Below are 27880 nucleotides of genomic sequence, written 5' to 3' on the forward strand. Positions count from 1 at the left end.
TGGAGACAGTGCTGTTGAGATTCACCAGTGTTTCCTGCATTGAAGGACTTTAGTTCTTTGGAGGAATTGGATAGGCTGGGCTTGTGGAAGAGGCTGAGGCTGATAGAAGTATATAAAATTATGAGAGACATAAATAAGACCAATAGGATATTTTTCCCCAAATAGTTATCAAAAGCAAGAGGGCATAGGCTTAAGGAGCCTTAAAGGGGATCTGTGGGGAGCATTTTTCACACAGAGAATTAATAATATCTGGAACATGCTGTCAGAGGAGGTAGGTGGTACAGGCAGTTACAGTCACTAGTTTTAAGAGGTATTGAGATGGGCACTTGAATAGCAAAGAAAGGAAGGATGCAGACCCAATTACTGCTGAAATGGTTAATGCTGAAATGAAACAGCAAAATGATTGACATGGCCATGGTGGGTGGAAAGACCCTGTGCTGTATTGTAGGTCTCTATGACAATTTGACTCTAAAGCTGGAGAGCTACAAGGCACTAGGGACGATCAACAGCAGTAGCAATATATACAGGGTCATGATCTGTAGGCTCCTTTAAATTACATCATAATTCTACCATTAAAAACCATCCCTGGTTCAATGAAGGGTGCAGGATGGAATGCCAGCAGCTGCATCTGCCTCAGCTACAAGAAAGGGGGTGCCAATTCGGTGAAGCTGCAGCACAGGACCATGTGCAGTAGGTACAGCAAACAATGCACAAAGCTTAGCGGTCCCACAACTAACACATCAAATCAAAGGCCTACAGACCTGCCACTTTTAGCTGCAAATTGTAGCAGATAATAGAAGTATCACAGAACAACACAATCCTTAACAATGACAAGAGCCAGCATGAGTACCAAAGAAAAGATTGAAGTATTTGCAACCAATTTAGCCAGTTATAGAGTAAATGATCTGCCTTGGCTTCCCCCCTGAGATCCCCACGATCACAGAACCCAGTATTCAGTCAATTTGATTCTATCTATATGCCTGCAAGAAAAGTCTGAAGGCACAAAGCAACAAAATCAATGAGACCAGACAGGATTCTAACTATAGTATCAAAGGCTACACATTTGCTCTCCAGAACTAGCTGTTCCTCAGGCAAATCTATTCCATTGCAGTTACAACACTGCCATCTACCGGACAATGTAAAAAATTGTTGCAGGGCAATCAACCCAACCTGAGGACATAACCACTGAAGATTCTCAGCAAATGAAGCAGTCCATACCTGCACAGAGCAAAGTTCAGATTTAGACTGATAAGTGTCAAATAAAATCTGTACAATAGAAGTAGAAGTAATTTCCAACAAAAAAGAGCTTAAACTACTTTTGATATTCAACAGAATTACCGTCACAATGCATCAGAAAGAAATGGTCAGCCACATAAATACCTTGGCTAATAAGGTAGCTCTGATAACCTGCAGAGAATAACTCACGTCCTAGTCTACCTAACCCTTTCCCCCACGTACAATGCACAGGAGAATGACAGAATGCTCTCAACGTTCCCTGGATAAGAAGTCCAGCAACAGTTAGAAATTCAACAACAACCAGACAACGGTTAATTCCTCTCTAATGGTGGGCCAGAGCTGCTGTATGTACTGCCTTTAAATTCATACCAGTTACTGAATTTGGCTGCTCCATCAGTACCTTCGAAAGCCTTATCCTCACTACTGAGAGGACAAGGGCAGCAGGGACATCAAATCACCACCTGTAGGTTCTTCTTTAAATGATACTAAATGATCGAGGCACCACTGCGCAAGCACATGAATGTCAGCAAGTTTGACCCGTGGGAAGGATTAAAAAAAAACAGCTTTACAGACCGGGCGTCAGAGTAGAGGGCTTTGGTTCCACAGGGCTTCGGCGATAACGGTAAGCTACTTGTGAGGAATAGGAAGTATGTCTGTGAGGCCGGTCTTCTGTACTGGGTGTCAGATGTGAGATGTCCAGGAGACTCCCAGCCTCCCAGATGGCCACATCTGCACCAGGTATGTCGAGCTACAGCTTGATGACCTTCGTCTGGTCAGGAAAGTGAGGAGGTGAAAGAGAGGAGCTATAGGCAAGTAGTCACACCCGGGCCTCAAGAGACAGTGAAATGGGTAACTGTCAGTTGAGGGAAGGGCAAGAGTCAGATACTAAAGAGTACCTCTGTGGCTGTCCCCCTTAACAATAAGTACTCCTTTTTGAGTACTGTTGGGCGGACAACCTACCTGGGGGAAGCAACAGAGTCTGGCATTGTAGCTCAGAAGGGTAGGGGAAGGAAGAGGATGGCAGCAGTGATAGGGGATTCTACAGTTAAGGGGTCAGACAGGCAATTCTATGGACACAGGGAAGAAACGCGGATGGAAGTTTGCCATCTAGGTGCCAGGGTCCGGGATGTTTCTAATCGTGTGTCTACAATATCCTGAACTGGGAAGGTGAACAGCCAGAGGTCGTGGTACATATTGGTACCAATGACATAGGTCAAAAAAGGGAGGAGGTCCTGAAAACAGACCACAGAGAGTTAGGAAGGAAGTTGAGAAGCAGGACCTCAAAGGTAGTAATCTCGGGATTACTGCCTGTGCCACATGACAGTGAGTATAGGAATAGAGTGAGGGGTTGGAGCAGTGGGCAGGGATTCAGTTTTCTGGATCATTGGGACCTCTTTTGGGGCAGGTATGACCTGTACAAAAAGGACAGGTTGCACTTGAATCCCAGGGAGACCAATATCCTGGCAGGGAGATTTGCTAAGGCTATTGGGGAAAGTTTAAACTAGAATTGTTGGGGGGTGGAAAATGAACTGAAGAGACGGAGGAAGGGACAGTTGGCTCACAGATAAAGCAAGCTTGTAGGCAGTGTGAGAGGGAGAGCAGGCAGTTGATAGAGAAGGGATGCGCTCAGGGGACTGATTGTTTGAGATGTGTCCATTTTAATACAAGAAACATCATAAACAAAGCGGATGAGCTTAGAGCATGGATCGGTACTTGCGGCTGTGATGTTGTGCCCATTACAGAGACTTGGATGGCTCAAGGGCAGGAATGGTTACTTAGAGTGCCAGGCTTTAGATGTTTCAGAAAGGACAGGGAGGGAGGCAAAAAAGGTAGGGGTGTGGCACTATTGATCAGAGATAAGTGTCACGGCTGCAGAAAATGAGGAGATCATGGAGAGATTGTCCACTGAGTCTCTGTGGGTGGAAGTTGGGAACAGCAAGAGGTCAATAACTCTACTGGGTGTTTTTTGTAGACCACCCAATAGTAACAGGGACATCAAGGAGCAGATAGGTACATAGATTCTGGAAAGCTGTAATAATAACAGGGTTGTCATGGTGGGAAATTTTAATTTCCTAAATATTGATTGGCATCTTCCTAGAGCAAAGGGTTTAGATGGGGTGGAGTTTGTTCGGTGTGTTCAGGAAGGTTTCCTATCACAATATTGTACTTGATCTGGTATTGGGAAATGAACTTGGTCAGGTGTCAGGTCTCTCAGTGTGAGAACATTTAAGAGCTAGTGATCACAATTCTATCTCCTTTACCAAAGCATTGGAGAGGGATAGGAACAGACAAGTTAGGGAAGCGTTTAATTGAAGTAACGAGAAATATGAAGCTATCAGGCAGGAACTTGAAAGCATAAATTGAGAACAGATGTTCTCAGGGAAATGTACGGCAGAAATGTGGCAGGTGTCCAGGGGATATTTGCTTGGAGTTCTGCATAGATACGTTCCAATGAGACAGGGAAAGGATGGTAGAGTACAGGAACCATGGTGTACAAAGGCTGTTGAAAATCTAATCAAGAGGAACAGAAAAGCTTACGAAAGGTTCAAAAGAGTAGGTAGTGATAGAGATCTAGAACATTATCGGGCTAGCAGGAAGGAGCTTAAGAATGAAATTAGGAGAGCCAGAAGAGGCCACGAGAAGGCGTTGGCGAGCAGGATTAAGGAAAACTCCAAGGCATTCTACAAGTATGTGAAGAGCAAGAGGATAAGACGTGAGAGAATAGGACCAATCAAGTGTGACAATGGAAAAGTGTGTATGGAACCGGAGGAGATAGCGGAGGTACTTAATGAATACCTCGCTTCAGTATTCACTATAGTAAAGGACCTTGGCAATTGTAGGGATAAATTGCAGCAGACCGAAAAGCTTGAGCATATAAACATAAAGAAAGAGGATGTGCTGAAGCTCTTGGAAAGCATCAAGTTGGATAAGTCACTGGGACTGGATAAGATGTACCCCAGGCTACTCTGGGATGCGAGGCAGGAGATCGCTGATCCTTTGACAATGATCTTTGCATCATCAATGGGAATGGGAGAAGTTCCGGAGAATTGGATGGCTGCAGATATTGTTCCCTTATTCAAGAAAGGGAGTAAAGATAGCCCAGGAAATTATAGACCAGTAAGTCTTATGTCAGTGGTTGGTAAGTTGATGGAGAAGATCCTGAGAGGCAGGATTTATGAACATTTGGAGAGACATAATATGATTAGGAATAGTCAGCATGGCTTTGTCAAAGGCAGGTCTTGCCTTACGTGCCTGATTGAATTTTTTTCAGGATGTGACTAAACACATTGATGAAGGTAGAGTAGTAGATGTAGTGTATATGGATTTCAGCAAGGCATTTGATAAGGTACCCCATGCAAGGCTTATTGAGAAAGTAAAGAGGCATGGGATCCAAGGGGGCCTTGCTTTGTTGATCCAGAATTGGCTTGCCCACAGAAGGCAAAGAGTGGTTGTAGATAGGTCATATTCTGCATGGAGATCAGTGACCAGTGATGTGCCTCAGGGATCTGTTTTGGGATCTGGTTTGATCCTTCTTTTCGTGATTTTTATAAATGACCTGGATGAGGAAGTGGAGGGATGGGTTAGTAAATTTGCTGATGACAAAAAGGCTGGGGGTGTTGTGGATAGTGTGGAGGGCTGTAAGAGGTTACAGTGGGACATCGATAGGATGCAAAACCAGGCTGAGCAGTGGCAGATGGAGTTCAAACCAGGTAAGTGTGAGGTGGTTCATTGTGGTAGGTCAAATATAATGGCAGAATATAATATTAACGGTAAGACTCCTGGCAGTGTGGAGGATAAGAGGGATCATGGAGTTCGAGTCCATAGGACACTCAAAAACTGCTGTGCAGGTTGACTTTGTGGTTAATAAGGCATATGGTGCTTTGGCCTTCTTCAACTGTGGGATTGAGTTCAAGAGGTAATGTTACAGCTGTATAGAACCCTGGTCTGACCCCACTTGGAGTACTGTGCTCAGTTCTGGTCACCTCACTGCAGGAAGGATGTAGAAACTATAGAAAGGGTGCAAAGGAAATTTACAAGGATGTTGCCTGGATTGGGGAGCATGCGCTACAAGAGTGAACTTGGCCTTTTCTCCTTGGAGTGATGGAGAATGAGAGGTGACCTGATAGGGGTACGTAAGATGACGAGAGGCACTGATCGTGTAGATAGTCAGAGGCTTTTTCCCAGGGCTGAAAGGGCTAACATGAGAGGACATAGTTTTAAGGTGCTTGGACATAGGTACAGAGGACACATCAGGGGCAAGTTTTTTTACGCAGAGGGTGATGAGGGCGTGGAATGGGCTGCCGCTGATGGTGGTGGAGGTGGATATGACGGGGTTTTTTTAAGAGACTCCTAGATAGGTACACGGAGCTTAGAAAAATAGAAGGCTATGAGTAACACTAGGTAATTTCTAAAATAAGTATAGGTTCAGCACAGCATCATGGGCCGAAGGGCCTGTACTGCGCTGTAGGTTTTCTATGTTTCTTTCTATGTTCTATGATACACAATCCTGATCTGAAAATATGTCTGAATCCAAATCCAACAATGCATAGGAGTATCTTCACAAGGATTGCTGAAGGTACCTCACCACTGTTAGATTGGCAACAAATTCTGCCCAACCCAATGATGCTCAGATCCTGGAAAAAAAAATTCCGAAAGGGGAAGGAATCATAATAAGGTACAGTACATCCCAAACCTTCACCTCTGAAGCTGTAAGTCATAATGGAGCTATTCTAAACAAAATAATATATAGATTATTCATTTACCTCAGGTGTAGTAAGCTGCAGTCCCTGACATTTTCGCACACTATCAGTTCCACTCACATTTAAAAAGTCATGCCTGCTTCATGCTGACGAGAAAAGCCTGGACTTAACCATTAGTCTCACACTCAGCTTCAGGCTCACATAACTTCTTTATTCAAGGCCTGGTGATTGACACTTATAGTTATAAATGATTATACATCAGAAAAAGCAGCAATTAATATCAAAGTACATCAACCAAAATCTGGCAGCAAAGCTGACTTCATTGTTATCACATGATTTTGTTTCATCAAATTGCATTTACTGTGTGTTCTCTTTTTATTGTTTGATCTCTCGGGCATCAATTGAAAAGCATTAAATTCAGCCAGTGTCATGCTCAACATTCGCCACAAACTTAAGGACAGATTCATTTGCCTGTCCACATTGATTCTCACCAATTTATGCTGATGCATGATAGAAAGCCACAGCTTGGCATGGCAACTGTCCCGCCCAGGACCGCAGGTAGAGGCAAAGATTTGTGAACCCAGCTCAATCGGTCACGCAAACCAGTGTCCTCTCTATTGATTGGGGAAACAGCCAACATAATTAAGAACTCTTCCTACCTCCTTTATTCTCTCTGCACCATCTTCCTCTCAGGCAAAAGATACAAAAGCCTAAGAACATATACCAGTAGGTTTAAGGACAGCTTGTTGACATTGTTGAACGCGACTCTTGAATGGACCTCTAATAAAATGAAAGTGAACTCTTGATCTTTCAATTTACCTTGTCATGGCTTTTGCACTTTATTTATCAACCTGCACTGCACTTTCTCTGTAACTGTAACACTATATTCTACATTGTGTTTTGTTCCCTTTGTACTACTTCAGTGTACTTGTGCATTGAATGATCTGTCTGGATGGCAAGCTTTTCACTGTGTCTCGGTATAATTACTCATTTTCATCACTGCTCATCACTTCCATATTGGCCAAAACAACTTTGCAATTGTAATTTTAAACGACAGAGCACTTACGCGTGAAATATTTAAGATGTATTATAAATATTATAATCTTTTGTTTTCTCTTTCCTACTTTATTACACCTATCGCTACATAAGTGTGTCCCTCGATAAGATTAATCAGATCAGGGGATCTTGGTTCCTATCCAGTCTGCAAACAGGCATTTTTTTTTGCAATGTAGCAGAATTGTTGATGCTTTTCCAATCATGCCATGGGCAGAATGTTTTGGGTCGGACAGAAGCCCGAAGCTGCAATCAGCTGGAGTCAGTCTGAGAGAGGATCTATTGATTCTGGGAAAGGAAATCAATGGCAAAAAGCAAAAAAAAAACAGCTGTATCAGTCAGAATGGCTTAGCAATATTTCTATGGAGGAAATTATGCCTTTCTCCAAAACTGAATTTCAAGAAACAAACAGATCAAGAAGAAGTTAATGGAGGTTCCAAAGCCTGTATTCTGGTGTCAACAGCTACATAGGGAACCTAAATATACAAATACAACAACCAATCCCACTGGAAAAAAATGCTACCTGTAATAAGTTACAGAATCAAGAAAAGGCAAAACTGTGAAGTTGAACAATGAAGGAACAGATTGATGGTGTGGTTCAATTGTCAAAAAATGCAGAGAAAGGCGGAGCTACGATGGCGCTAGCAACCAGCTTCTTCAAGCTCATCTGCAGAAACAGCTTAATTTCTACCTTTAATGGCTCTTACTTTCCTGTTCAAGGTGGATGGGTTTCTGTCAGTGCCCTTGACCTGCAGCTGCACTCAAATTGCAGTTCTTTGTGACGATGAGGCCTGCCTCTGGGGACTAACTGATCAGCCTTTCTCAATATCCCGCGGGCGTGGCCTGGAAGACCAGTGCGCCTTCAGAGTTCTGAGGCTTTGTAGCCATGTCGACGAGCCAATTCCTGGCTGGTGTTGCTGAGTGAAGTCATGCAGGAGCAAACGGAATATCATATCAGGAAAAGCCGATCAGCTATCGCAGGTTCTCTTCCTCTCTTCGGTTGGGGAGAGAACACAGCCAATTCTTAAGTCAGAGAACTCGATAAAAAGCAGCACGGCAGATTTTAAAACCATAATAAGCAAGTTGTTTTGTTTTTGTCTCCCCTCTCGCTGACTGACACCTCTCTGCTCTTTTATCAGAGAGAGAAAGAGAGCCTGTGGCATGTTGAATTGTCGGGTGAACAATTGGTTTTCTTTGTACTGCAGATCATGGTCTATCTTGGGGGCTTTGCTGTTGCTTGCTTGGTGGGTGGTGGCTGCTGATGCTTTTTGCTGAAATAAGTGGGGGAGGGTTGATGCTTTGCTGCTGCTTGTGCGTGCAGGAGGGGAGAAGGTGGCTTTGGGGTTCTAACGTTTTTACTGCCACTCATTCTTTGGGGTCCTTTTCTGGATTTGTGGATGTCCGCAAAGAGCAAGTATTTCAGGTTCTATACTGTATACATATTGAAATCCCATATTGAAAGGGGAACAGTGAACTCATTCAGAATTCCAAAAATAAATGATAGAGGTGAGCATGTAATGCTGAATACTTGGCAGAAGCTTAGGGATGGGGCTAATTTATCAAATCAGGGAAGCTTCAGTAGAATTTGCTTGAGGGAAAAGTTCCAAAAGTAAAGAAGTACTTAGCTATCATCTCAAACAAGGAGAATATGGGCAATGAGAAGCATGAACATGATTACAATTAGTTTGTGCCAAGTTAGGGTAACTACATAGTGGTTTAGATGTTACATTAAAAAAACTAATAAGTACACAACTTAAATTGGAAGGCATCTTGAAACATATTCTGAACTGTAAGATACGGATAACTGCCAAATCAGAATGGAAGCAGGCTCCAAAATTTAAAGGAGATTTAAAAGAGAACAGATTTGGTCATTTGTTAAAGGCCAGTTAGTTGTTCTGATGAATTCCCAGAAGGTGCAGGGAACAGGTGATCTTGAAGTTAAAATGTCAAGAGTCAAACATTCAGGACATGGATGAAGTACTGTAACAAGATCAATGACCTCAAGCACATGTTCAGACCAGCAGGATATTTATGGATATGCTTTACTTTTGCTAGATTAACATATTTCTTTTATTTTTTAAAAAGTTAAACATATTCTCTAAAAAAAACGAAGGCAAGGCCAGTATCTCTGGTGTGACAATAAAGAAAACAAGACATTATTTACATTATGTTCATCAATCTCTGACCTGTCAATCAACGACAGATAAAAAGCTCACAATCTACACTGACAATGAGGACAATATACCTGGAAGTGCAGCTGCCGTCAGTATGAGTGTCCTGATTGTGAGAATCACTCTGAAAGAACTTTTGTGTTGACTAATGATCCAATATTCAGAATTTCTTGGAGCTGTGTGTCCGTAGCTTATCTCATTGGTTCTTCTTACAGTTTCCAAAGAGATAATAAATTATTTCAGCTCATCAAGTTAATCCTAATCTGTGCCAGCCAATTAACTTCACATATGCATGTTAAAAAACATTAACACTTACTACTTTCAATACATATATGCAGTATCAAAGTACTGTTAAGACAGTGACAGCCATTATCTAACTTCCTGCTATTTCTCATATTCCGAGCCACATACAGTTCTGCTTACCGGCTAAGTGGCTCTACTCAGATATGCAATCTTATAAGACATTTATGAAAAAACAGTCTGGTTACATTATAGTGGTGAATAGCTACAGGACATTTCTGAAACATTATCATCCATTGCAGATTGTACATTGCAGCAGGTAATGGCATTTCACTGCACAAGCCAAGAAAAATAAATAATTGACCAATACTGCATGTGTCTGTAATAACATATAGGAGCAAGATATACCAGTGAGCTGATTGGTGTCGTAGAGACAACCTTGAACTCAACATCAGTAAGACCAAAGAACCGATAATGGACTTGGAGAAAGGGTAAGATGAGGGAACACACACCAATCCTCATAGAGGGCTCAGAAGTGGAGAGAGTGAGCAATTTAAAGTTCCTGGGTGTCAATATTTCTGAGGCCCTAACCTGGACCCAACATATCGATGCAGCTATAAAGAAGGCACGATTCTGGTTATATCTCATTAGGAAGTTTGAGGAGATGTGGTATGTCACCAAAAGCACATGCAAATTACTACACATGTACCATGAAAGGCATTCTAACTGGCGGCATCACCATCTAGTATGGGGGGGGCGGTGAGGGTTGCTACTACTCAGGATTGATGTAAGCTGTATGGCCACTAGCCTTCGTAGTATCCAGGTAATCTTCAAAAAGCAATGCCTCAGAAAGGTAGCGTCACTCATCAAGGACTTCCACCACCCAGGCCATGGCCTCTTCTCAATTGCTACCATCAGGAAGGAGGTACAGAAGTCTCAACAATTCAGGAACACCTTCTCTCCTTCTGCCATCCGATTTCTGAATGGACATTGACCCCAGGAACACTACCTCACTACTTTCTTTATTTCCTATCTTTTGCACTACTTATTTAATTATTTATTATTTATATACTTACTATAGTTCAGTTTCCTTTTTCTGTCTATTATCATGTATTGCATTGTACCGCTGCTGCAAAGTTAACAAATTTCACGACATATGCCAGTGATATTAAACCTGATTCTGATTACTTGCTGCAACTAACTAATTATCTGAGCATAGCATATGTCCTGCTAGGAGAAAACAGTATAATTCATGTGATGAACACAATAATTTTGCAAAAGTTTATCATTCAGTAAACCAGATGTATTAAAACCTATGAATACTGGCAACAGAGGACAAAATGTATAATTTTATTTTTTGCCACATATTAAGATCTAACAGTAGAAGGAATATTTGTAATAGATCAATGTACTGCATGATACAGGTGTATCTGTCAATATAAGTGAACAAATCTTCAACAATTTTTGTTGCTATCCTACTCCAAGAGTTAGGAAATACCAGAACATTCCTTTAATATAGTATTATACCTTTTGAATCCAAGAATATCAACAATACAGGCAGTCCCTGAGTTACGAACGTCCAACTTATGGACAACTCGTACTTACGAACGGACTGCCATAGTCTATTATATTAAATATTTGTTGGCTCGAGGAAGGAGAACGCCGTCCACCATTTAAAGTCGGAGCATGTTGCCGTTAACACTGTGTTGAGTGTGTCCCATTTAACCTATCTCAGTGCGGGTGGACTTCAGGACCCAGGGGAGCTCAGGACCCACCGCCCGCGGCTGCCGCTGACTGCTCCAAGGAGAAATGATAGAAGCAAGAACTTCATAGTTTTCATGAAACTACATTTTTACAGAAATGTGTTTACACTTCCAGAGAAACCTTGTGAGAAAGATGGCCAGCATTTGATACAGTACTGAGAAAAACATTAAAGCAAGTGCAGACAAATTCCTGAAATTCAGATCTACACCATAGGAATAAGTTCTTGTGAAGTACAATCATTAGGCAAGCAAACAAGTTCGAATAACATACAACTATTTGAACGCTGCAATAGAATCCATGATGACTGCACTGTTTTGTTCTCAAAACACCATCCAAATTGTTTTCATTCTCACTCAATAAATTATCTGTCATTGATACACTTGAATCAGATAATCTCAGGATCCAAGAGAAAAACTGATCCATCCCAAATGACTTTGCAGTTAATCGACTATGTTATGTGGACATCCAATTATATCTGAATGACTTTTTTACTCCTCATGTATGTGAAAGTCCAAAGAGCTCAACCTACTTCTTATATACACAGGGAACATGATTTTATTTTATTGTTGTACTTGTTAGTATTTACAGATAGTCAGTACAGATACGGGCCATATTGCCCATCTATACTAATCCCATTTTGAATGCATTAAGTCCTATTCAAATACCTAGGATTGTTTGTCATTGTACCACTTCCTCTGGCATTAAATTCAAGATATTGATCACAGTGCCTCTCTTTTGTGTGTATAGCAGACATCCCAACTCTCTCGGAAGTTCCAGGAGTCTCCCGCATATTAATAGTGGCTCCCTAATGCCCGCAAATTATATACAATATCACGGAAATCAATTTTTTTGAGAGCGAGAGAAAGCAAGAGAGAGCGCGCACGAGAGAGTGAGAGCAAGCGAGCGAGAGACAGCGTGAGCGAGAAAGCAAGCGAGAGCGCTTGAGAGCACGCGAGCGACGAGAGAGAGAGAGAGCACGCGAGCGAGAGCGCACCATGGCAGAGTGTTCCAAAAAAAATATAAAACGTACGTCACCCCAGACTACACTAAAGTGTACCCCTGCCTAATAGGGGTCAAAATAATGACAGTGTTGCTCGCTGCACTGTTTGCAACAGTGATTTTTCTATTGCCCATGATGGGTTAAGACTGTAAAAGACATGTTGAGGTGAGTTTAACAGGTGTCATTCGTTCATTAGCATAGCTAATGTTATTTAAACTAGCTGGCCGGCTGCTAAGGAGCTACTCTATTGCAGACATCCCACCTCTCCCGGAAGTCTCCCGCAAATTGATGGTGCTACCTCCCTGAAATGAGGTTTTGCAGGGTGAGATGTCTGGTATAGTTCTGAACAATCCAGTAACACAGCCACTAAAAATTCCTTCATATTCTAGCAACTGTACATCTAACCATGCATGCAAGGTATTCCATCACCAATCACCAACCAACACTTAAATACAGTTGCAAGAAAAAGTTTGCGAACCCTTTGCAACTACCTGGATTTCTGCATTAATTATCCATAAAATGTAGTCTGATCTTCATCTAAGTCACAATAATAGACAAGCACAATCTGCCTAAACTAATAACACACAAACAATTGTACTTTTCATGTTTTTATTGAACACATTATTCAATCATTCAGAGTCCAGGCTAGAAAAAGTACGTGAGCCCTGTAATTTAATAACTGGTAGAATCTCCTTAAGCAGCAATAATTCCCACCAAACGTTTCCTGTAGCTGCTGATCAAATGTTCACAATGGCAAGGAGAAATTTAAGACCATTCCTCCATACAAAACTGTTTCGGTTCATCAATATTTCTGGGATACCTTGCATGAACAGTCCTCTTCAGGTCATGCCACAGTATCTCAGCTGGGTTAAGGCCTGGACTCTGACCGCCATTTCAAATTAGATTTTTCTAATTTTTGATTTACTCATGTGTTTCGGATTATTGTCTTGTTGCATCATCTACTAAGCTTCAACTGATGGACCGCTACCCTGACATTCTTCGGTAAAATGTCTTGATACAATTTTGAATTTGCTTTCCCCTCAACGAGTACAAGCTGTCCAGACCCTGAGGCAGCAAAGCAGCCCCGAACCATGATGCTCTTTCCACCATGCTTCACAGCTGGGATGAGGTTTTGGTGTTGATGTGTAGTGCCCCTTTCCCATCAAACATTGTGGTGTGCATTTCTGCCATAAAGTTCAACTTCTGATTGTCCCAGAAACGTTGTGGAACATCCATTGGTCTTTTACAAACTTCAGATATGCAGCAATGATTTTTTTTTGAAGAGCAGTTGTTTTCTCGGTGGTATCCTTCCATGAACACCATACTTGTTCAGTGTTTTTCTTATACAGTGGGTACATCAGAATAGAGACTTTAGCAAGTTCTAGAGATTTCTGAAGGTCTTTTGCTGTTACTCTTGGGTCCTTTTTCATCTCCTTCAGCACTACACATTGTGCTCTTGGTGTGATCTTTGCAGGATGCCCACTCCTAGGGAGAGTAGCAACAGTACTGAATTTCCTCTATTTGTAGACAAGTGTGGATTGATGAACACTCAGGTCTCTTGTAGCCTTTTCTAGTTTCATGCAACTCTACGATTGTTTTTCTAAGGTCCTTTAAAAGTTATTTTGATCAAGGCATAGTGCACACAAACAGATCTTTCTTGAGAACAGCAGGCTCTGCAGTAACTTGACTTTGTGTGTCGTTTTTATAGGGCAGTGCACCTCTACAACCCACACCTCCAATCTCATCTCATTGATTGGAACACCTGACTCCAAATACTTTTTGTCAAAGGCATTACCCCAGACGTCCACATACTTTAACTTAGACTGTGAATGTTTAAATAGTGAACTCAGTATTGCTGACAATAAGTACAATTGTGTGTTATTAGCTTGAGTACATTGTGTTTGTCTAATATTTTAACTCAGATGAAGATCAGACCACCTTTTTGAGTAATTAATGCAGAAAACCAGGAAATTGCAAAAGGTTCAAAAGGTTTCTTGCAACTGTACTTTCCATAGCCACATATCATCTTGCACACCCTGTCAACAATCCAACTCTAACACAGAATCATACTGACCAACAGCATACCACTCACACTTCTGCTGATGTGCAAATTGGGACCTCAGGTACTGCTGCTGCCTCATAGCTCCAGCGACTCAAGTTCCATTCTGTTCTTAGTTACAGAACACTTGCAGTTTGTATATTCTCACCGCAATCATGTGGATCTCTCTAAGTGGTCTGGTTTCCTTACGTTTACCGAAAATGTTCTCATTGGTAGATTACTTGGTTACTGTAAAAAAAAAACCATCCCAAGTACAGGCAGATGAAGGGAAATCACAAGAAAATTAATGGGGGAATGGAGTCTGTATTCTTAAATAGATCAAATGTCATAGGATAAAAGGTTATACAAAGCCAGAGGAAGTAATTGCAACAAAGGCTCCACCCCTTCATACCCACCTCTGCTCCATACTGGTGACTGCAAATGCTACTATACCAATCAGCAACATTAAAACTTGCCTTGAACCTCATTCCTTGCATGTTATTACCCCTCCCAAATGACTTAAACTTCAGGCTCTAATGAATTTCTGGGCAGTAGCCCCATAACTAAAAAAGTAATTGATGCAATGCACATCAAGCACTACCACTAGACGACAATTATCGCTAGACATTTTCTAACTATTTCAATCACATATTAAACCACAGTAAACTTGCAATGCCCAGAACACAGTTTTTCAAACACAGAATAACAAGGAATACATGGGTGCGTGTGCAGTAACAGAGTCAATCTAACCCAAGCTTAAAGAGAAGAGTTAATGAGTGAATAGGAAGCAGCAGATGGTGTTGCAATGGTCTGCTCTGCATTGCCACCACCTCAAGCAATTTCTGCAAAAGCTAAGCCTCAGGGCACCACCTGGTAGAGGTATAATTACTTAAATGGCACTTCTGTTTCATTACACTTGAAGAATTACTGTGCCTTCTGACTGAAGTTGCCACCATCTTTTTAAATGTCTGTATATGTTGACTTCTTCCATTCAGAAGGAAACCAGTGAAATCTTAGTACCCTTTTCCTTTCTTTAACATTGTCTCTGCTGAGAATGCAGCAGCAATCAACTCATTTGTTCGCTCACAAGATGTCAATTTAAGCTGATAGCAATGGCGTCATCTTTACCACACCAATTACGAGGATCCATAATGAGAGCGTACGATTGCCACCAATTGTGACAGACACAACACTGGCCGTGGCAGCTGAATCTCTGTTTCTGTGTTCCTGTTCCTTTTGGATAGAGGAGATGCAAAATTTAAAGATGCAAGCTTTTACTTCTTTGTCACCATCATTTTAATGTCAGCATGCATGAGGTGGATTGATTAAAGCATAGCTGCTTTACCAGCTGCCTTCCTCTATTTTATCTTTCAAGGGCATACTAGAATAAGTGCCAGTTCAAAACAATAGCCTCTCCACAACTTGACAGGAAAAGCATCTGTAGGCATTAAAATCTAACCACAGTACCTCAAATGGAAACCTTGCTGAAGCTGTAGTCATTAGTTATTTCAATGCCTGTTGTGGAACACCAGAATGAAAATACTGAAGAATTAATTAACTGTATTCACTCTAGAAAGAATGAAGGTTCACAAGCTATACTAACCTCCTTTTGAAGCCACAGTACATAAATCTATAATTGCTTCTTTTATCAGAAAACAGAACAAAGAAATCAGAACAAAGAACAAAAACGGGGCTTGCATTCATAAATCACCAACCACCAAGATATGTGGGATACATTTTTGACTTGTCTACTAAGGAAATAGCTCACCTGCCGAGTAGAATTTGAAAGGCCGTAGGGAAGAGCTTCCATCTGTAAAATAAGTTTCATGATTCCACAGAAAGAAATTCTACGGATGATTTCCTGACCATTCATGAATATACTTGGAAAACTCCTCAAGGATTCAATTGTATTATACTCTCAGTAAGAGTTATAATGAAAATCCTCCAAAACAAGATAGAAATCAGAATATCTCCCTTAAAATTGGATTGTACCTGCTTAGGCACTCTAAACTGCGTGTGGCATTATTAATTTTCTTTGAAGCCTATCACTGCAAAATTCAATTACAAATGAACCTCATGGGAGTCTCTCTGACAAATGTGCCTTGGGATAGGAAAGGCTTCTTCTTTGAGTGCTCCTTATTCTGGGTTAGTACACAGCAAGTAAGGGGACCCACTGGGGCAGGCAGAAATGCAGCAACCTGTGGGAAATTGGGTTTTGAAGGCGGCAGAAGAAAGAAGTGGGTTGGGGATCTCCACACCCAGGTCATGCTCTTTTCTCAGTGCTGCCATCAGGAAGAAGCTACAGGAGCCACTGGACTTACACCACCAGGTTCAGGAACAGTTATTACCCCTCAACCATCAGACTCCTGAATCAAAGATGATAACTTCACTCAACTTCACTTGCTCCACCACTGAAATGTTCTCATAATCTATTGACTCACTTTCAAGGACTCTTCATCTCAGGTTCTGAATATTTATTGCTTATTTATTTATTTTTTATTATTTTCTTTTTGTATTTACAGATTGTTGCCTTTTGCACACTGGTCGAATACCCAGTTGGTGTGGTCAGTCATAGATTCTATTGTGGTTATTATTCTATTCTGGATTTATTGAGTATATTTCCAAGAGAATGAATCTCAGGGTTGCATATGGTGACATATACAGTATGTACTTTGATAATAAATTTACTTCGAACTTTAACTTTTTGTTCACAACTTGACCTTGCCCAGTGTTCAATTACCCTAATTTTTGAAAGTTTTTAAATATCACAAATCTTGCTTGTTGGATTGAATACAATTTGGATTTATTTTATATGTCATCTTCATACATCAACAGTTTGGAAACTGCACCTGGGTTGCAGAGTTGTGAATCTCATATTCTTCCAGAAATATTGACACTTCTCTCAACACTAGGCCTAATAAAGGGCAACTGGATAAGGAAACCACTTATTACTTTCTACTTTACTCCTCTGAGGTAATTGATGATATCCTACACTTGTACTGGCATTGAAAGAGGAATTCTAATCTCAGGAGCATTCTATGAAGCCCACAGATATTTGGATATGGGCCCTTATAGGTCAATACTTGTACTAGGACTTTGATTCCCAAACGGTGAGAGGTACAGAGACTACTGTAATTGCACATTGCACTCACATTCTTTATAACCCAAAGCCAATGCAAAGTAGAAACAGAAAGATAACAGTCATAAGGAATATTGTACGTTAAGTCCTCTTACACACGTGAATGAGGCACAACGGATCTACAGATGCATGCAGGGGAATACTTTCCATCCATAAAATGAAACTGTAATGTTTCTTCAGTACATTAATAATAATTCTGAATTTCATTTATTGAAAAGAGCCTTGAAAACTTATCTTTTTAGAAATCCTTTCAAGTTACAGTTCTATCATTGTTCTGTATAAATAATATTCCTGCTTTTGTTCTTTCTTTTTTCTAAACATAACGTACTGCATTTATATTCCAAAACATGAAAAAAAAGCTGTATTCAAGGTGAAGAACTGTATCATCACAATTAGCATCTTTTACAGATTATGGATCATTATTCTCATAAGGCTCTGTGGGGGAATGGGATGGAAGGTACAGCAAGGCTGTACTTTGAGCCATATGTATTGAGAACAAGGGGTCTTGTCTCAGAATAAAGAGACAGTGATTTTACACAAATTGAGGAGATTCTCAACACTTTGCTTAGTCTACACAGGTGACCTTGAGTTCCTACATTCCTGTCACGCTAATTCTCAATACTCTGACCTCTCCATCTTTAAATGCCTTACATTGTTCAAGATAAGTTTGATAGGGAGCACTTTTATCTTCAGTTTAGGGATCCTACAGGCCAGAAGCCGGCTAGTTCAGATGCAAAGTCACCACTCTGGTACATTAGTTCAATCTTTTCCTTCCACAGATGCTGTCTGACCTCCCAGGCTTACCTAACATTGTCTTTTATTTTGGACATCAAGCACTGTATTGTCCCCATTGCCCTCCATTTACACCCTCCCCCAGCTGCCATTCAAACTTTCATCATACTCTCAAAGCTAATACCAATTTGTTCATCCACATTCAGTTGACCTCCATCCTATTACAGAAAATTAGTCTGATTTCTCCATCCTCTTCTTCAATTTAAAAAATCCCTGATTTCCAATTCTTCCTAGTTCAGATAAAAAATGTTCTCAAGCTGAAACATTAATTCTGTTCCTCTTTCCATAGATGGTAGCAAATTTCCAGTCTTTCTGCTTTTTTTGCAGACCTTCCAAAGTCTGCCATTTTTCACTTTCTAAGCAAAGTGACCAGAGAAGTGGAAGGATTGAAGGATATAGCAGTAAGGTAGAGTTAAATATCAGGACCACATTGTCCCTTTAACTAAAGCAAGTATAGAAGAGGGGCCAAGAATGGATTCTCTGGGAAATTCATAGTCATGGTCTGGGAGCAGAAACTGAGGTTATTGCAGGTTCTTGGCTACCTTGTATTTGTAGCACAACCAGATTTGAGTGTAGGTGTAGAAAACTTCAATTAAATGTATTGAGGTCTATTAACAGATCAAGAAGATTGGAATAGCTTCTGACAGTCAAAGGCATTTGGGATGCCAGTCAGGCTCAATGAATAGACAGTATGCTGAATCACTGCAATTTACAATCTCCCATGAATATTTATAACTTAAACTATCTATGCCCCTCATGAATTTTATACATCTTTATAAGGACATAGGTAGCACCTGTGTCTCCCATGTTCTAGAGAAAAGTCTTAATCTGTCCGACCTTTCCCTGGAACTCAGATGCTTGAGACCTGACAACATTCATTTATGATGCCTCACATCTCTGAAGCCATTCAGTGGTTTGAGCTTGAAAGTGATCTAGGTCCTGCAGACTACAGATCTCAAGAACTGCAATTGGTAATGAAAGTTGTGCCATCAATGAATATTCACACTTATCCACATGGTCAGAAGGAAGGTCAAATACAAAGCAGCTGCAGGTGGCTGGGAGTAGGTGATGCTCCTGTGAAGCTACTAGGCTGAGATAATGACTGAGAAACACAGAAAACCTACAGCACAATACAGGCCCTTTGGCCCACAATGCTGTGCCAAACATGTACTTACTTTAGGGTTACCCATAGCTCTCTACTTTTCCAAGTTCCATGTACCTATCTAGGAGCCACTGAAAAGATCCTATTGTATCCATCTTCACCACAGTTGCCAGCAGCCCATTCCACGCACTCACTACTCTCTGCGTAAAAAACTAACCCGACATCTCCTCTGTACCTACTTCCAAGCACCTTAAAACTATGCCCTCTTGTGTTGGCCAATTCAGCCGAGGGAAAAAGCCTCTGACTATCCACACGATCAATGCCTGTCCTCTTATACACCTCTATCAGGTCACCTCTCATCCTCCGTTGCTCCAAGGAGAAAAGGCCAAGTTCGCTCAACCAATTCTCATAAGGCATGCTCCCCAATCCAGGCAACATCCGTGTAAATCCCCTTTGCCTTTTCTACAGTTTCCATACCCTTCCTGTAGTGAAGTGACCAGAACTGAGCACAGTACTCCAAGTGGGGTCTGACCAGGGTCCTATAAAGCTGTAACATTACCTCTCAACTCTTAAGCTCAATCAGTTGATGAAGGCCAATGCACCGTATGCCTTCTTAACCACACAGTCAACTTGCACAGCAGCTTTGAGTGTCCTATGGACTCGGACTCCAAGATCCCTCTGATCCTCCACACTGCCAACAGTCTTACTATATGATTAGGAATAGTCTATATACTATATACTATATTCTGCCATCATATTTGACCAACCAAAATGAACCACCTCATGCTTATGTGGGTTGAACTCCATCTGCCACTTCTCAGCCCAGTTTTGCATCCAATCAATGTCCCACTGTAACCTCTGACAGCCCTCCACACTATCCACAACACCTCCAACCTTTGCGTCATCAGCAAAGTTACTACCCATCCCTCCACTTCCTCATCCAGGTCATTTATAAAAATCACGAAGAGGTCCCAGAACAGATCCCTGAGGCACACCACTGGTCACCATCCTCCATACAGAATATGACCCGTCTACAACCATTCCTTGTCTTCTGTGAGCAAGCCAATTCTGGATGCACAAAGCAAGGCCCCCTTGAATCGCATGCCTCTTTACTTTCTCAATAAGCCTTGCATGGGATACCTTATCAAATGCCTTGCTGAAATCCATATACACTACATCTACCGCTTTACCTTCAATGTGTTTAGTCACATCCTCAAAAAAAAATTCAATCAGGCTCGTAAGGCACTACCTGCCTTTCACAAAGCCATGATGACTATTCCTAATCATATTATGCCTCTTCAAATGCTCAGAAATCCTGCCTCTCAGGATCTTCTCCATCAACTTACCAACCACTTAAGTAAGACACACTGCTCTATAATTTCTGGGTTATCTCTACTCCCTTTCTTCAGTAAGGGAAGAACATCTACGATCCTCCAATCCTCCAGAACCTCTCCTGTCCCCATTGATGATGCAAAGATCATTGTCAAAGGATCAGCAATCTCCTCCCTCATCACCCACAGTAGCCTGGGGTATATCTCGTCTGGTCACGGTGACTTATCCAATTTGATGCTTTCCAAAAGCTTCAGCACATCCTCTTTCTTAATGTCTATATGCTCAAGCTTTTCAGTCCGCTGCAAGTCATCCCTACAATTGCCAAGGTCCTTTTCCGTAGTGAATACTGAAGCAAAGTATTCATTAAGTACCTCCACTATCTCCTCCGGTTCCATGCATACTTTTCCACTGTCACACTTGATTGGTCCTATTCTCTCACGTCTTATCATCTTGCTCTTCACATACTTGTAGAATGCCTTGGGGTTTTCCTTAATCCTACTTGCCAAGGCCTTCTCATGGCCTCTTCTGGCTCTCCTAATTTCATTCTTAACTCCTTCCTGCTAGCCTTATAATTTTCTAGATCTCTATCATTACTTAGCTTTTTAAACCTTTCATAAGCTTTTCTTTTCTTCTTGACTAGGTTTTCAACAGCCTTTGTACACCATGGTTCCTGTAACCTACCATCTTTTCCATCTCATTGGAATGTACCTACGCAGAACACCGTGCAAATATCCCCTGAATATTTGCCACATTTCTGCCATACATTTCCCTGAGAACATCTGTTCTCAATTTATGCTTCTAACTTCTTGCCTGATAGCTTCATATTTCCCCTTATTCCAATTAAATGCTTTCCTAACTTATCTGTTCCTATCCCTCTCCAATGCTATGGTAAAGGAGATAGAATTGTGATCACTATCTCCAAAATGCTCTCTCACTGAGAGATCTGACACCTGACCAGGTTCACTTCCCAATACCAGATCAAGTACAGTCTCTCCTCTTGTAGGCTTATCTACATACTATGTCAGGAAACCTTCCTGAATACACCTAACAAACTCCACCCCATCTAAACCCCTTGCTCTAGGGAGATGTCAATCAATATTGAGGAAGTTAAAATCTCCCATGACAACACTGTTATTATTGCATCTTTCCAGAATCTGTCTACCTATTTGCCCCTTGATGTCCCTGTTACTATTGGGTGGTCTATAAAAAAACACCCAGTAGAGTTATTGAGCCCTTGCTGTTCCTAACTTCCGTCCAGAGACTCCGTAGACAATTCCTCCATGACTTCCCCCTTTTCTGCAGCCATAACACTATTTCTGATCAACAGTGCCACACCCCCACCTCTTTTGCCTCCCTCTCTGTCCTTTCTGAAACATCTGAAGCCTGCGCTCGAAGTAACCATTCCTGCCCCTGAGTCATCCAAGTCTCTGTAATGGCCACAGCATCATAGCTCCAAGTACTGATCTAAGTCCATCCGCTTTGTTTATGACACTCCTTGCATTAAAATAGACACATCTCAAAGCATTTTACTTTCCCTATTTCCTGGCCTACTTCAACATTTATAACAAGACCCAAGTGATGCATAAATGAAGACATACATTCAGCATTTGAAACTCCAGTGTAGCGGTTAACATCTGGACAGGTTTTCATTTAGAGAGGTTGGAAATGCACCAGGAAAACAGTCTCTGGAAAAGGGACTGATGATCTCTGCTGGATTCATTCACACATGCAAAAGATACCAATATGGACTATTGAATAACATATGCATATTGCTAGTTTTAAAAATTCTTAGAAAGATTCAATGTTCAACTGCCTGCTGGTGTTACAAGAACAGCAGATTCTTTTCTCAAAGACGCAGCTAATTTACACTATGTGACCAAAGTTCTGATAAGAAGATAGTCTGCCAAGAAAAGTAATACTTGGCCCAAGATTTCTATCAACTGTTTATAAATAATAAGAATGAAACAAAATTTTATATTTGTACTTCAGTCAAAAATCCACACCTAATGAAAATTTAATGTTAAACACTATTACATAGGGTCTTGCACTTTGCTCCTTAAGTATTAGAAATAATGAAAATGTGAAAGGGAGATGTTTTTCTACTTGGACTGGTTATTCATTTTAATTGGAATAAGTAGGGTGGTTGGTAAAATAAAATTATCTTGCTTTTGCAAAACTTCCACACAGATGTCAAGTTAATCAGGACAAAATTCAATGAAAATTAAATGGGGGGGGGGCAGGGGCAGTTCATGTCTGAGTGACCCATGAGCACCTAAATGTTAACTCTTGTGAAGCAATCCATGTCTGCAAAATGCACCACACCCTTTATTAGCATGGTTAGTTTCTGTTGACTGCACCCATTTGGAGGCTGTTGCCTTCTTGAACACGCCAGATCTGGGGAGAGATGTAGAATTATTTGTTGACATTTGTTCCAAACAACTGCATAACACAGGACTCTGTGGAAGGCAGACTGTTCCCAGGGATGTGCTCTGACATGCATTACCTGCTGCTGGGAGCCATGGTGGAAAATACATTCTGCTATGCCTAAAATTCAGTGGTATTCTGGAGTAGCATACTGTTCGTGATCAAGTTTTTCCAGGATTATTTGCTGAGGGTAGCACAGAAGTTGGGTGTGTCCACAGCACAGCCACTGTGGTGGACAGCCACAGCCAAAGCTCAACGGTCCTGCTTCAATGTACAATAATTAGTTGAAAACCATCTTAAAAACCATACGAGTATATGAATGATTACTCGACAGGTTAATGTAAAGTAATGCATATCAGCTAACTTATGATAAAAAAGTCATAAATTTCAGGCATGCAAATTTTAATGAAATAATTACTGTATATTTTGAAATTTTAAAAATTGGGTTCATTCGTTACAGTTAATTCCTGGCACATTCTCAGTACATTTTTTCTTACTGTATTACTTGAAAATTTTAAGTCTTTATGACTGAATTTGAAATGTGTTTTCCTCGAATAGATACTGATCATCAAACAAAGTCTACCTGCAAACTACATATTAAAAAAATATGGATGGAAATTAAGAACAGCCAAACTGTGTACAACTAAATGTAAACTAATAAGTTTACTGTAAATTGCCTTATGTACAGAACAGAACAAGTTCTTTGGAGTGAAAGATTAATACCCAAGATCTATAGATGCTTTCTTACACCCTCAGCAGGACCTCCTGGCAGCCGTCCATTTTAATCCTACTTCCCATTCCCACTCCGACATGTCAGTTCATGGCCTCCTGTACCGCCGCAGTGAAGCCACACTCAGGTTGGAGGAGCAACACCTTATATTCTGCCTGGGTAGCCTCCAATCTGATGGCATGAACATCAATTTCTCGAACTTATAGTAACTGTTCCACCCCCCCCTTCCCCATCCCCTTTATCTCCTTGCCTGCCCATTGCCTCCCTCTGGTGCTCTTCCCCATTCTCTTTCTTCCATGGTTTTCTGTCCTCTCCTATTAGATTCTCCCTTCTCCGGTCCTTTACTGCTTTCACCCATCAATTTCCCAGTTCTTCACTTCACCTCCCTCTGGTGAGGGAGAAATCACCTAATTCCAAATTCTGAAAAGTAGTTAGTGAGGAGTGCAACAGTCTTAGACAATGGCAGGTGGAACTTAGTCCTGACAAGTGTGAACTGATGCATTGTTGGGGTCTAATAAAGGTACAACATTTAAATACACAGATTTTGGCCCTGCAGAGACGTAGACACCTATCTCATGAATCAGAAATGGGTACTCTGCAAAGAGATCGGCAGGGATATGATGGACCAAATGGCCAGTTTCTTTGCTGTGTTGGTATAAAGCCAGCAGGAAAACAATAGCAACAAAGGTGAATCCTTGAATGGTGTTAGCATAGCATACTTTGATCAATAATATCAAAAGAGGGAGATCAAGGAACAGTATTGGTTGACATCACTGGTATATTCCACTTATTGTCAACTGAATATTTAATATATTCTCCTAGATGCTGCTATTATGAACACACAGTTTCTACAGAGCTTCGTCAACCAAAAATGCATTCTCCAATCATACTCTGCTGTTGATCTGATGACTGTTCAAAATTGTCTTAATCAAGTACAATGGCTTGCAACAGATCTTTAAGTGTGAAGTTATTGTATTCTTTGAAAAGGATTACGATTCTGTCAAAGTAGATTTGAAAAAAAATTAAGATATGATTACTACTACCTTCTCTATAGGCTACCTTGTGCAAAGCCGATTAGACCATTCCATTTTTTTTTCTAACTAAAGGAGACAAACTACTGCTGTAAAAGCCTAATAATGACATAGATTACCAGATACACCTGGATTCCCAAACGGAACTTTCATAAGCAAGACAGGTGCAGTTATAGGCAACACTGGGCATTGGCAGCTGAAGGATAGCATTTTTGAAGTTATGTTTTTAAATTTATAATTCAATTTACAAATACGCTTGCTGTGGCATGAAAATGCAATCAAACTTTACTTATAAATGGAAATAAGATTAACTACAACTGAACACCACCTGACAACCACCGGTATTTACACTAACACATCCCAAATGCTGGAGGAACTCAGCAGATCAAGCAGCATCTAAGGAAAGGAGTAAACAGTGAACATTTTGGTCCTGGTGAAGGATCCTGGCCTGAAATGAGACTCTTTATTCCTCTCCATAGATGCTACCTGACCTGTTGAGTTCCTCCAGCAAGTGTGTGTGTTAATCTGGATTTCCAGCCTCCGTAGAATCTCGTGTGCATCACTTGTATTTATGTACCATCTCCTCACGTTGCCATGTAAACATATGTTTAAGTAATACACGGTATATCAAACTAATCGGAGGATGCAGCTTCACGGGTTTCTGCCTTGCCTATTCAGAACGCAGCGCAGTTACGACAGATTCCCTTATAACTTTCCTGAAATATATGTTTGTAACGATGAAATTTATTTAACTTCTTCAAAAGACTAATAGCAGAAACCCTAACCCTATGATATTACTCGAAACACTTCACAACAGCTTTTGTCCTGTCTTTATATCTTATTTCAATGCAAAGTTAAGTGCAATTTACATTAGCAGCAATAACTTAAGACGGCAACAGGGAACAATGCCATGATGGAGGAGGAGGAGAAGATGGCGGCGCAACGCAGCTTGCGCGGCCACTCCAGTGAATGATATCTGTAATCTGTCAAGTAGGGTGCCGTGCACAATTCTGATTTGATGGAGACAGACGTGAGAGAACGGAGGAACATCTGGAGAAACTCCTGAAATACCTTTTTCGCTGCCGCTGTTACTGTGTGATCCAGAATCTCCGGAGGGGAAGGCCCCAAATCCTTGGGCTTTGCTTGTTGCTTGGTGGCCGGGACAGGGTCAAAGCGCTCGGCAGAGATAGTGCTTGGTGTCGAAGGGCTGGTCGGAGGCTCGAAGTTTTCGGACGGACTCAGAGTCGGCTGTGGTCGGGTGCTTCCAACGCATCGACAGTTGTCGATGCCCGGAGGTTTATGGCGGAGAGAGTTTCTCCCTTCTGCCGCCTGCTATCGGGGACTATCGGGAGTCGATCGGAACTTTGAGACTGTTTTTTAACCGTTCCCATGGTCTGCTCTCTATCAAATTATGGTATTGCTTTGCACTGCTAGAACTATATGTTATGATTATGTGGTCTTGTCAGTGTTAGTCTTTGGTTTGTCCTGTTTTTTTTTGTAATATCACTCTGGAGGAAAATTGTATCATTTCTTAGTGCATGCATGCATTTCTAAATGACAATAAACGAGGACTGAGTGTCCTCATAATCTAATGCCCAGTGGATATAAGGCATCATATTAAATTTTATATTACCACGATAACCAACAACAGGACACTAGGGTTAAGAGTTTGATGGCCACTATTCACTGCTGAGGTGCCCAAGATTAACAAAAAAAATCATTTTGAGGCCAACAACTAACCTAAGTAACTATTCCAGTGTTATAATCCCCCTTTCTGATTACCATCATGTGACACCAGCTAGAAAGTGAACTTAAATAAGCATTATGTACGGATATTTACAATATTGCAAAGAACTTCCAGTTTGCCACCTGCAGTACACACATCATTTTAGTTCATCAGGGTAAGTAGAAGATACACTGTATGAACAATTAAATCTGATACACTGCAAAGCACACAGCATCTTTTCTCAGAAGTACAATAACAAATCATTATCCTCATCTTGAATACCAAATTGAGATGCAAGAAAGCAATATACCACCAAAATCTTCTTTACATGTTTTAAATTTCATAACCTTCAGCAAGATAGGAAGGAAACATGAATTTCAGAGAAATCCATTAAATTCATAGAGCACTACAACACAGGAACAGGCTCTCGCCCCGTCGAATTCATGCCAATCTGTTATTCTGCCTCGTCCCTCAAGCCGCATCTGGACCCTAGCTCTCCATACCCCTCCCATCCATGTATATCCACACTTTTCTTACATGTTGCAATCAAACCCACATCCATCACTTATGCTGGCACAGCTAGTTTCAAACTCTTACCACACTCTGAGTGAAGAAGTTTCCCCTCTGGTTTACCTTTCACCCTTAACCTATGACCTCTAGTTCTAATCTCACCCAATCTCATTGCAAAAAACCTTATCTATACCTCTCATAATTTTGTACACCTCTAACAAATCTCCCCTCATTCTTCTACGCTCTAGGAAATAAAGTCCTAATCTATTCAGCCTTTCCTTATAAATCAAATCCTCAAGTCCTGACAACAACCTTATAAATTTTCTCTGCACTCTTTCTATCTTACTGATATCTTTCCCATAATAGGTGACCAAAATTCTATACAATACTCAAAATATGGTCTCACCATTGCCTTATACAACTTCAAAATAATATCAGAATTGCTGGACTCAGTACTCTGAATCATAAAGGTCAATGTCCCAAAAGCTCTCTTTATGACCTTATCTACCTGTGATGCCACTTTCAAGAAGTTATGAATCTGTATTCCCAGATACCTTTGTTCTACCACACTCCTCTGTGTCATGCCATTCACTGTTTAAGACCTATCCTGGTTGTTCGCCCACAGACATCACATTTGTCTGCATTAATTTCCATATGCCAGTTTTTCAGCCCATTCTTCCAGAAGGCCCAGATACTGCTGCAAGCTTTGATTCCTCTGATAGCATTGTTGAATTTTACCTTGGAATGATTGGATGGCTCTGTCTACCAGCTCTTCCACAGAGTAACTGGCCAAGTCTCCTCTCGCATGTTTGGTTTTGCAGTATGTACAAGCATTCAGGCATCTGGAGTAATAAGAGAAGTACAAATTTCAATCTAAATAATTTCCAAATCC

At 41.0% G+C, this 27880-nt stretch overlaps 1 protein-coding gene across 2 annotated transcripts in view; it reads right to left on the minus strand.

Moving 5' to 3' along the window:
* The window catches only part of cdkal1 (CDK5 regulatory subunit associated protein 1-like 1), a 524935-nt gene that overhangs the window by 335648 nt on the left and 161407 nt on the right, over positions 1-27880 (minus strand). For both annotated transcript variants that reach the window (XM_072283563.1, XM_072283562.1), the window contains exon 8: positions 27727-27830. In XM_072283563.1, coding sequence (XP_072139664.1) covers positions 27727-27830 — 104 coding nt within the window. The remainder of the gene's footprint in view (positions 1-27726; positions 27831-27880) is intronic.

This window comes from Mobula birostris, chromosome 19 (assembly GCF_030028105.1).
Source record: "Mobula birostris isolate sMobBir1 chromosome 19, sMobBir1.hap1, whole genome shotgun sequence".
In the NCBI taxonomy this organism is placed as follows: domain Eukaryota; kingdom Metazoa; phylum Chordata; class Chondrichthyes; order Myliobatiformes; family Myliobatidae; genus Mobula; species Mobula birostris.